The sequence below is a fragment of the Takifugu flavidus genome, chromosome 16 (assembly GCF_003711565.1).
Source record: "Takifugu flavidus isolate HTHZ2018 chromosome 16, ASM371156v2, whole genome shotgun sequence".
Lineage (NCBI taxonomy): Eukaryota > Metazoa > Chordata > Actinopteri > Tetraodontiformes > Tetraodontidae > Takifugu > Takifugu flavidus.
Window position 1 is genome coordinate 882928 of NC_079535.1, and position 12141 is coordinate 895068.

The 12141-nt window shown below is 45.0% G+C and overlaps 1 protein-coding gene across 7 annotated transcripts in view; it reads right to left on the reverse strand.

The window, feature by feature from the left end:
* Positions 1–5384, reverse strand: part of dio2 (iodothyronine deiodinase 2) — a 9282-nt gene extending 3898 nt beyond the window's left edge. The window contains exons 1-5 of one of the 7 annotated variants that reach the window (XM_057058201.1): positions 4653–5376; positions 3270–3365; positions 2267–2599; positions 2016–2188; positions 279–337 (exon numbers count right to left, since the gene is read on the reverse strand). In XM_057058201.1, the coding sequence (XP_056914181.1) occupies positions 298–337; positions 2016–2188; positions 2267–2599; positions 3270–3365; positions 4653–5066 (1056 nt within the window). In that variant the 5' untranslated portion in view covers positions 5067–5376 and the 3' untranslated portion in view covers positions 279–297. Of the gene's footprint in view, positions 1–278; positions 2600–3269; positions 3366–4652 lie in introns of those variants that run through there. The other 6 variants (XM_057058197.1, XM_057058199.1, XM_057058200.1 and 3 more) reach the window with 6 other exon arrangements.
* Between the last annotated feature and the right edge of the window lie 6757 nt (positions 5385–12141).

Consider the following 12141-nt stretch of genomic DNA (forward strand, 5'->3'; position numbering starts at 1 on the left):
TCCTCTCCTCTCCTCTCCTCTCCTCTCCTCTCCTCTCCTCTCCTCTGCTCTGGCCATCAGCAGGGCCCCCCCCCCCATATGAGCCTGGTCCTGCTCAAGGTTTCTTCCTGTTAAAGGGGAGTTTTTCCAGCCACTGTTGCTGGTTGGGGGACAGGCCCTGGGATTCTGGAAAGCATCTGGAGAGACAGGCTTGATTGTGATGGATGCTGATAATTGATTGGTTGATTGATTAATTGACTCAAATTTCCTTTCAGAGAAAACAATTATAAAAAGCAACATGGGCTGCAAAAATCTATTTTATTTCAACTGATTTCCTTTATTTCTCTCCTTTGACATGCTGTAATGAAATAGAAAAACATTGTCAGAAGAATGAAAGGAAGGCACGGTGGATTATAAATGGGAAACAGTCATTGAGGAAAGTGTGAGCACACTGGCAGATGACACAGACAGTTGTTTCTCTCAAAGTGCAAAGGTGAAGATCATCATCCAACCAAAGACCAAGTGCAAGACTCTTTCATCAAAGGTCTTCATTCGCACACCTTTGGCACGGTGACAGAGTCAACTGTCCGCGTGTCCTGTCCAATCATTGCAACTCTTTTTCTTCACTTTTATGTCCCACAATTTAACCACAAATCCATTCACAATATAAATACCTTCATGGCATCTGACCTGTTAGCAATATGATGTATGGTTTCCATATGCAAACAATGCTATTGGCATCCTATTAATAAGTGTTTATTTGCACACAGGTGTATGTGGCTACGAGTCACAGTGCGGCGCTTCAGACGCAGGTGCTCCACAAGTATCACTTGTGTGCAAGAATGGCAAGTTCAGTCTCAAATAGCATTATGGAAGAGCACAACACAGAAGGCAGCAGAGGATCTGAGGGCAGGCTGATGTCCTGCTGAAGACTGGCAATTATTGGGGTTGGGGGAATTTGGGGGGGTTGCGATGACAAAAATTCCATATTATCTTCCCTTTAGATGAATGGCTTTGTGACTGCAATGACAGCAGAAATGTGTTAAGTTGTGTTTGATTAAATTATTTGGTGAATTCTAACCAAGCCAAGAATGTAGACAGCAGCTGATCGAAGGACTACGTTCCCCTTTGGAGTTCAGACTGCAATGTGCAGTGTGTCTGCCAGGCTAGATTTAGGTGTGTCTAGGGTTAGTGACAGTATTGTTCAGCCAGAAGAGAAGTAAACTCATTGACCTACTAATTCTGCAAAGTTTACCCAAGTTAAGTTTACCTTAATTCTAGCATACTGGAGGTCCCATTTCTCTCGCCAGGGAGAGAAAGAGAGAAAGATACTTTCTTGTTTTTTTGTCTCTCAAAGAAAACATTTGTTTCTCTCTTTTTAGCCTCTTTTGAATGTGTGCACACACCCATGCACACACACACACACATGCACACACACACACACACACACCACACACACACACACACACACACACACACACACACACACACACACAGGATAAACATCGCCAGATAACCATTAATCCCTGTCTTTGGAAATATCGGAAATATTTTACATTTTTGGCTAATAACACCACTTTTAAGTGAACTTATCATGTTTTATTTAGGGAATATAAAAATCTATTCACATACTTAACATTGTCACAGATGTACTAGCATCCAGTTTCTTTTGCCTTTTAAAGCAAACTTGTTTTTTTGCTATGCATGGTGGAAAAAAATGGAACATGTGGTGTCAATGACCAGAAATGCATTGTTAGTAGGCAGAAGAAAATGCATTCTGGACTTTCCTTGTTGGAACCTACTTCATAAGAGCTTTTGCCATCTCTCTGAGGCTTCTCTCACATTAATATGGCATAAATACTCTAAAACAAGTAACAGGCCCTGTGATGTCAGTAAAAGTGCAAAATATACACATGTATGTGCACAGCTGTAGATACATGTGCATGTCAAAAGTACAATATTCCCTCTAAGGTCTACCACAGGCAGTAGGACAGAGAGTACCCCCCTGTCCTTTACTCTGGCTCCAGCTCTCCTACCGCTTGCCGTAGCTCTGTTCCAACCACTGGCGCACCTCCTTCAGGTTGTAAAAAAAAGGCCCTTTTCCACCAAGGTATGTGATCTTCCTCTGCTGTACAATGCAGACCCGTTCATTGGAAACACCGTAGGCAACGTTGGCATTGTTGTCCATGCAGTCTGCCACCAGCTGACACTGTGGCGGGAGAGAAAAGTGTTCGATAAGTTTCTGTGCTGCTCCGATTCTCTCTTCCAGGTTTTGATGCTTTCTGACGTTAAATGAGATGGGGCCCATAGGAGGGGCCTTCCAGCCGTCTGACGGGTGAGCCTCATCAATGTACACAAGCAGGAAGTCAGCCACATCACTGAAGTCCTCCACCAGCTGCCGGAAGGCAGGCAGGTGGCTGATGAATGGGGGTCAGGTGGCCGAGCCAAAGTTGACAACCAGAGGGCGATTGGACGATTCAAAATCCAGAAGATGACACTCGATTCCATTGCAGAGACTGGCTCCAGGCAGCACGTTGGTTATGTTATTGATGCTGCTCCAGCGGGCTCCATCTGGCACCTTGACCAGTTTGGAGTTTGGTGCCTCACAGCCTAGCTTCACCTAGGGACAAAAGAAAATAAGCCATTGTTCTCTCACAAACTGAGTTTCGATGAGAAAGAGGCGTTCAAAACATCTGACATGAAGGAAAATGCTGTTCTCATCCCAGGCTGGGATTGATTGCAACTCCACATGGCAACATTATTTTATTTTTAGCAAGTGCACTGACACTAGCCATCAACCCATTCTGTGCACGACTCCTCAAACTTCTGGTTGAGCTGAAACCCTAGAAATCGTACGGAAGATCCTACAACACGTCTGTTAAATTTCGCATCATTGATGGCGCTGAAAACTATTGCTTGTGTTGGCTCACATCCAATCAAATTTGTTGGTGCCAAGAACCCTGTTGTGTGTATTTGACCTTCAAATAGCCCTCGACACTGGAGCCTTCGTCCTCATGTCCAAACTGCTGCAACGTCCTGGCAAAGTCCTCTGTGATCGGTGATTGGCCAGTCTCAGTTGTTGGGGCAAACAATCATCTCTTCTTGGCCTCAAGCTTGTCATTTTTATTTGACCCCATCAGAGTCAACCATTGCTAAATATAAATTGAGGGTCAAATCTTACTTTCATGGCCAACAAGTCTATGTGTTCAATTCACCAGACACCATTCACTGGGAAAAAAAAGTGTGAAAAAAGTGAGTGAGAGAAGAGTGTGGTGTTGCCTAAATATCACCCAAAGTTTGGCTCTGTCCTCCTCTTGGAAAACCCAAAGGGTAACAGCCTCGCCCTCTTTGGACTTTGCAGTCACACTGTACAATGTGTGTGTGATCTGTTGGGGGAGCAGACGTCACTCCTGTTTCCCACCCTTTTACTCCTGCTGCCAACAATAATCATCTTTTTAAAGTCCAACACACTACAGCCACAGAATAAATGAAGGAATTAACACACAATTGTTTCTATTAGTTCCTTTTTTCCAAATACATTGACGAATTGCGATTAAAACACCGACAGAACACCTACAAGTACTTGTGCCCCATCTCACACAAGCGCTATTAAATTAGCATAGCGAGCTAAACATAAACATCCTAAAAAGTGGGGAAAATTAGAGCAGTACTGTGTCCTTTTTCACAGGACCCTCAAAAAAAGCCACCCTCTCCACTCCATAAGTGCAGAGGACAGAGTGGAGGTCAGTTCCCCAGCCCAGGAGAAGTTTCCCGCGTTCCCCAAGATTACCGCGGCATGTGGTTACATAAACCTAGCATGATTTAGGGAATGTTTCGTGAGCCACCATCATCAAAGTTGATCTTTAAGGCTAACTAACAGCCTTAGTTAGCCTTAAAGATCAACTTTGATGATCAATATTTGAGGTTCTCAGTCATTCAGCCTCAAGAGCATTCTTGGTTTAAGAACTGTTAACTTTGGAAAAGAATCAGATCTTTTTTCAAAACAAAACACACACTCTCCCTTTTTTTGCCAAATCACCTCCGGGTATGATAGAGGAACCTTGACTCTTTTCAACGTTGCTGAGCAGTCCAGGATTAAGTTAGCAACAATGTGCTGATGATGCCTTTTGCTGCTGCACCGCATATGGATGGATGGATGGATGGATGGATGGATGGATGGATGGATGGATGGATGCATGGATGGATGCATGGATGGATGGATATTTGGTTTATTTAATGAATGACTGAATGACTGAATGCATGAATGAATGAATGCTGCTGTCAGAGTACATCAATAAGTTGTGTTCCCGAGTGGGTTTGGATCTGGAAGCTCGGTCAGTCATTTTTACTCCGAGGTGCTTGAACATTGCGCGGACGTCGCCACTAGATGGGGCTATAGTCACCTGCCACTTCAGAAGCGCGTGCGTGCGTGTGTGTGCGCGTGCGCTCGCGTGTGAGTGAAGGCAGCAACCGCGTGAGACTGGTTCAATTGTCGTCTTCTGTCGAGGAATCATATGGATTCCTCCGGGTTGTGCCAGACCTTTCATTTGAATTGTCTGCGAGAGTTCCACCTAACGCACCATCCGTATTGTTGTTAACGGCGCTACTTACTGCCCCGGCTTCTTTTGGCAAAATTTCAAAACTTAAATCCGAGACCGTGGAGCGGACCTTACCTGCTTGTAGGCGTCCAGCAGGAAGCTGTTCCAGATGGAGCGCAGCCCCGCGGAGGTCAGCATGGGGCGCCACTCCTTGGGGCCAGCAGAACGGGAGCAGCTGAGACGCGACACGACGCGCCGCACCAACACCACCGAGTCGTACAGAGCAAGGAAGAGGCAGTTCGAGAAGAATCCAGGCAGGATCTGGAGCGTAATGAGCAGATCCTCGCTCGCCATTCCCATGTTGTCCACGTAGGCTGCACGTTCTTTCAGGCAGCTTCCCGTGAAGCGCCGGCCGGGGATGCGCTTGCTGCCCTCATCATGCGCCCACTTTCTCGCAAACTGCAGAGAAAGGTGCGGGATATCCGGTTCGTGTGGGTCCTGAGTGAGGCTGTGGAAGCTCGCTGTCACTCCTCTTAACATGGCAAACATTGTACCTAATATTAAGCCTTATCTTTCCCGGTACGTCGTGACGTCAAAGATACCCTCCCCCGGCTTTGTGCGCGTAATAAAAGCTTACACAAGAGTTCTAACAATGACAGTGAATGATGGCACAAAATGTGCAGGGATCCATAAAGTCTAAGTCCTTAAAACCAGCTGGACAGGATCATGTTGCACCGTAGGTTATACAAACTTGTTTTTAAGTTGTCAGACATGTTTAGACATATGATCCAGACTGCTGGGACAAGGACAGAGCAACAAGGGCATTTAAATGTTCTGTCTGATAAATGAAATGTCACCATTTGAAGTGTCACCAGTTTCACATCGGCTCTAAAAGCTGAAGCCTGCACTAAAGGTGACCTCCTGTCTCTGATGCGCCACCCAACGAACCCCTTTGGTCCTTTTCATTCAGAAGCAGACATTCAAGAGAACTTTATTGATCCCTTTAGGGGGTGTCCACCAGGGAAATTAGCATTAACATGTTGCTCTGGATTAGACTGTAGTGTCTGCCTGTGTGTGTGTGTGTGTGTGTGTGTGTGTGTGTGTGTGTGTGTGTGTGTGTGTGTGTGTTTGCTTGAGAGAGAGAGAGAGAGTTTAAAGGGCCAATGAGTGTGGCATGGTGTGTTAGACTCTAATACCACCCTCGCCGCACCAGCCCTGGGTTATGTGGGTAAATATGTAACAGTCAGTCAGCCTGGGCAGTTGATATAATCTTATGTAATGCTAGGTAAAGATCGCCCACATGTATTTATAGGTCAATGTGATTGGGTGGCTGTCAAGGATTTCTGGGAACATGGTGTGTTTTGTTTTCTTTAGAAAGGTAGTCCAAACGAAGCCAGAGGCTGATTGAAAATGCAGTTTTCTGGGCTCATTGCCATCAGCACGTTAACAGTGTGAGGTGAAACTTCACACAACTCACACACAGCTATCCTAGACTGGATGCAACATCGACCTGAGCTGCTGAAGAAGCACCCGCACTGTTGGATTGCAATACTGTACCTCTTGTGTGTCACTGCCAATCCGCGCGTTCTTTAAATGAAGACTTCAAGTAAACAAATGTCAATTTCAAAATGTATTTAGCAAACAGAATCAATTCAAGATACAAATATTACAGAGCTCCGGGCCAGTTCATAACCCTACCAACAACAAGTCAATTGTCAGGGCATGAAGTCTGACAACCTAACTATCCCTTGACCCAGTCTTTTATAGAAAGATATATGTAAATTATTGGCGCTAATTCAGTCCAATCCAGTCCTTCTTCTTGGATGACCCCATCTTCTTCTTCCAGCCTCCTTTGGTGTTGGTGCGGTCCTTCTTCTCCATTATCTTCCCCAGATGGCCAGGTCCGAGGTCATATTCCTGCCAAGGAACTTATCAACACCAGTAAACTATGCTGCCATGTTTTACGATAGGGGTCTACCATTTCCTGTCTGCCTGGCTCCAACTGTCTGAACAGTATTCAGGTCAAGGAAGGGTCAACTGACTTGCTTATGTGTATTCCTACTAAAGATTATATACTATCCCTAACTTCTAAACTAACTGTAACAGAAAACAAAAACATATAGTATAACACATGCTAATAAGATAAAAGATGCTAACAAGATAAAATAATTCTCTTCAGCACGTGAAAATCATGAGAAGCCGCAGCTGAGTTTAAGTAGCTCACATCTCAGTTGATGACTTTCCTCCTGTTTGTTTGTATTTGTCTTTCGTCTTTAGCTCAGAACCCCTGAACTCTGTCTCTGACACAGTCCCTTCAGGTGTCAACCCTTCTGGGGTTTCATATCAATACTGGAACTCACTGTTTGCCCTTACACACATATTCACGCACACACATCCACGCACACGCAAGTGCACATGCATGCACTCACACACACACACACAGGCAGGCAGCTGCAGAGCATCTGGAGCAAGAACACCTTGTCTTTCCATCCAAAGTACTCAAAATAGGCAGCAGCAGTAGTAGCAGTGAGAATGAGAGAAGCTGATGGAAGGAAAGCCTTTAGCACTGGTAGTTTAGCTAAATATTGGATGATCTGAACTCTGACCATGACATGGGGTGGAAGTACCATGCAGAATTGTCTCACATGGTTCTATTACTGATGTCCTGGCCTCCACTTGTCCTAGCCGGAATGTTGGTACCCCAGAATGGTCTTAGGTCGGGGCTCTCCGAACAGAAACACCATGCACTGTCCTGTGGAATCTGCTGCCAGTCCATGCAGCAGAATCCTCCTGTTTGATCCAGCCTATCATCTATAACTGTTCTTATATATTGTTATGGCTGTGGTGTGTTTATGGTCGTAGTGTGATCAGGATTATACGTTCCTTCTGGGCTTCTGGGGCTCTGGCTTTCAGAAACTCTCTCTGTTCCCCTTCCCTGATGTAGACAGCTAACATAACTTCATAAAACGTATGCCAGTCATAAAAGAGAAGATTTACCACCGCAGTGTGTAACGGCAGCACAGTTACAAGGCTAAGTTATAAGGCTAGCGTTTCTGGTCTAACAGTAGGCGACGCACATGGGGACGTTTGTAGCATTTAGTGGCCTCTCATTGTGCGACGTTGCAATAGATAACCCTGCAAGGACAAGCCGACCAGACATCAAATCAAATAAAATTCATTCACACAAAATAAATAGGGAGATATCTGCTCTGCTGGTTTCCTGTTTGTCATGTGAACTGCTGTTGGATGTCAGATGTTTGCTGTCTGTCTGTTTTGTATAGACAGGTCAATACTCTCCGCCAGTGACCTAGTCCAGCACAAGAGTTCATGAGACCTGTTGTTTTTCTGCCCATCAAAAAAGGATTTTCAACACTGATCTTGCAGCACCTCCTAATCAAAAGCACACAACATAAGAATACTGTGTGGTTCAGGTGTGGAGCTCAAATATGAATAATTGATAAGCTAGCAAGTGCCTCGAGGAATCTTTTTCACCTTGTAAATTCCAAACCACAGCTTAGTGCAAATGTGTTGAGTGCCAATGCTATAAAAATGTACAGTAAATAAAAAAAGCACTTAGAAATATTTTGAATACATGCCATTTTTTTCGTACTTAAGTTTCATCTCACCTGTCAAGAGTAACAACAGCAAAAATCAATTTGTCTGTTTAATTTTTGATGTCTGGCTTGATAAGATGAGCTGTGCAAAAAACTTGTGAATTAATACCATAACCGATACTTCTGATGTAGAACATGGAGACACATTTATTTCGTTTATTACACATTTCATACACAGAGCAACTTGTGGATGCACTTTAAATAAATACATTCAATTTAAGATGATACCATTAGATAACATAGAAAAATGCACTTATTTAACGTTGTTGCGTCATGGCGTGTGGGCAGCTGTTCCATTAGGTTTAGTTGTTACTCTCTACATTAGAACTGACCTGAATCTATGGATCTGAAAACCCTTCAGGGCTGGAATTTTAATAATATTAGCATCATAATATATTCTTTACTGAAAGTATTGACTGATTCGTAGGCTAACAACCGACCTTTGACCTCCCTACGGGTGCTGGTATCATTCAGCCATAATTTATCAATTATTTGCCCATGAGGAGCGAGCACAGTGGCTCATAATGGAAACCTGATACAGCACACCGACCTAATGGCTGTTAAACAGAGGTGGGCAGAGTTGACTGCCCAAAGTCTACTCAAGTACCGAGTAACAAAATAATGTGCTTTCAAATGATAGAATCTGAATGATCAACAGGAGCTACTGTGGTATTGTGTTAGGAGCCTGCCGTGGCCCAGTGTACCACCTCCCCATGACTCTGAAAGGGTTTTAAGCAGACCAGACTATTGTGTAGAATAGAAAATGACAATTGAAAGCACAAGAAGCTCAAATTTCCAAACCTCACTTTTCCACAACACCCAGCTTCTGAAACCAACAGCTGCAGGACCGTGTGACACAATCCACTGGAAGATATAGGAAACATTGGACCTTCTCTGGCCCTCCAACTGGCCCAGCAGGCTCGGACAGACAACAATAATAGAAGATTGGGTGTTCTCATGGTTAGCTCTTCTCGCCTCCAATTGTTAGGACAGCCTTGTCAACAATTGGGCCTGTTAATGAGGTTTCCGTTCTTCATAGGTGACTCAGCAAAAGAGGAGGATCTCTGTTTCTGTCTTCATTTGGCTGGGGTGAAGTCTCTGTTGACTAACTTAGAGGTGGATGGATGGATGGACTGACAGACAGACAGATGCCAGTCCACCTGTCACAAGCAGCTGATTCTTAACCAACTTGACTGAGAGTCGCATCACTTCTAGCACATTTTAATCATGGACTGGTAAATACACATTAGTACATCTGAGCGCATATTTTGTCTTACTGAGACCTGGCTTCAGGAGGAGGAGTATTTTAGCTTAAATGAATCTACTCCTTCTACCCATCTTCACTCACTCACTTTCTACCGCTTGTTCCTCCACTGAGGGTCGCGGGGGGACTGGAGCCTATCCCAGCACAATGGGCGGAGGCAGGGTACACCCTGGACTGGACGCCAGTCAATTGCAGGGCTAACACATGTGAGAGAACCCACACAGGTACAGGGAGAACATGCAAACTCCACACAGAAAGTCCCCAGCCTCAATCCCAACCGGGGATCGAATCCAGGGCCTTCTTGCTGTGAGGCAACAGTGCTAAGCACCACACCACCATGCCACCCCTCCTACCCATCTTAATTATCATATTCCTTGTGTTACTGGTCGAGGAGGGGGAGTGGCAGCAATCTATCACTCCAAGTTATTAGTTAATCCTAGACCAAAACATGGCTCCAGTTCATTTGAAAGCCTGACTCTTGGCATCACCCATCTGAACTGGAAGGCAGAAAAGCCACTTCTGTTTGGAGTTGTATATCGGCCCCCTGCTGGGCCACATTCAGAGTTCCTGTCTGAGTTCTCTGATTTCTTATCTGACTTGGTCCTGAGAACAGACAAAGTCATTATCATTGGAGACTTTAATATCAATCAATCAATCTTTATTTATATAGCGTCTTATACAATCAAAATTGTTTCAAGGCGCTTTCCAGAATCCCAGGGCCTAACCCCAGACAAGCAAAATTGGCAAGGAAAAACTCCCCTTTAACAGGAAGAAACCTTGAGCAGGACCAGGCTCATGTAGGGGGACCCTCCTGCTGATGGCCGGCTGGGTAAAGAGAGAGGAGAGGAGAGGAGAGGAGAGGAGAGGAGAGGAGAGGAGAGGAGAGGAGAGGAGAGGGAGGGGAGAGGGAGAGCAGAGAAGAGGGAAAAGGAGAAGGAGAAGGAGAAGGAGAAGGAGAAGGAGAAGAGAAGGAGAAGGAGAAGGAGAAGGAGAAGGAGAAGGAGAGGAGAGGAGAGAGGAGAGGAGAGGAGAGGAGAGGAGAGGAGAGGAGAGGACGGGCACAGAGCACAGAAACACACACAAAAATACACTATTTATACAGCGGGTCAGCGGGGCCGGAGGTCGTCGTGCAGCTCCGAAGGCGGCGATACCTGTAAATGAATAGAGAAGGGGGGGAGCAGAAAAACTACACAGGAATCAGCATAACTAGTCTGCTTGATGAGGAGGAGGAAAGGAGAGGAAAGAAGAGGAGAGGAGAGGAAACCATGACCCAGTGGGGGGGGTGACAGAGGCCTGTCAGGTGATCATGTTTCCGGACCCCGGCAGCCTTGGCCTATAACAGCACAGCTAAGATGTGACCTAACGATTAGACAACCCCCTAAGTATGATAAATTGTCTATCTATGATAGTAACTGGAACTACAGAGTTAGTAACAATAAGCTTTTTCAAAGAGGTAGGTTTTAAGTCTGATCTTAAAAGTAGCGATGGAGTCAGCCTCCCGTACCTGGACAGGGAGCTGGTTCCATAGCAGGGGGCCCTGGTAGCTAAATGCTCGGCCCCCCATTCTACTCCTAGAAACTCTGGGAACCACAAGTAGACCAGCATTCTGAGAGCGGAGCGGTCTATTGGGCTGACAAGGTATTACTAGCTCCTCCAGGTAGGATGGAGCTAGGCCTCTGAGGACCTTGTAGGTCAAAAGAAGGGTTTTAAAAACTATTCTAAATTTTAACGGGCAGCCAATGAAGAGACGCCATGACATGAGTTATGTGATCTCTTTTGTCAATACCTGTCAGAACTCTGGCTGCAGCATTTTGGATCAGCTGGAGGCTTCTTAAAGAGGAGTTTGGACACGCTGATAATAAAGAATTACAATAGTCCAGCCTGGAAGTAACAAATGCATGGACTAACTTTTCAGCATCATGCCGCTTCAGTAGCTTCCTGATCTTTGTGATGTTTCTCAAGAAAGTTGTTTCTCAAAAAAGGCACTTCTAGAGACTGTTTTAGTGTGTGAGTTGAAGAAGAGGTTTTGGTCAAAAGTTACTCCTAGATTCCTCACAAAGAGACTAGATGTTAATGAGATACCATCTAGAGTGATCATATGATCTAATCTATCCCTGAGAGGTTCAGGACCAAACACCATGACCTCTGTTTTTCCTGGGATAAGGAGGAGGAAATTTGAAGACATCCAGGACTTTATGTCTTTAAGACAGGTCTGGAGCTTCACTAACTTCTCTGTCTCCTCTGGTTTCATGGATAAATAAAGCTGAGTGTCATCAGCATAACAATGAAAATGTATCCCATGCTGCCGAATAATGTTCCCTAAGGGAAGCATGTACAAGGTGAAGAGGATTGGTCCAAGTACAGAACCTTGAGGAACTCCGTGGCTAACCCTACTGTATGAGGAGGGAACACCACTGACATGACCAAACTGGTATCTATCAGATAAATATGATCTAAACCAGTCTAGTGCTGTCCCTTTAATCCCAATCACATGTTCCAGTCTATGTAACAGGGTGCTGTGATCAACTGTATCAAAAGCAGCACTGAGGTCCAGCAGAACCAGCATAGAGACCAGTCCATGATCTGAAGCTATGAGAAGATCATTAGTAACTTTAAGAAGTGCTGTTTCTGTGCTGTGATGAGCTCTAAAGCCTGACTGAAACATCTCAAACAGGCTGTTCCTTTGCAGGCGCTCCAGTAATTGAGTCACCACCACCTTCTCAAGAACTTTAGAGATAAAAGGAAG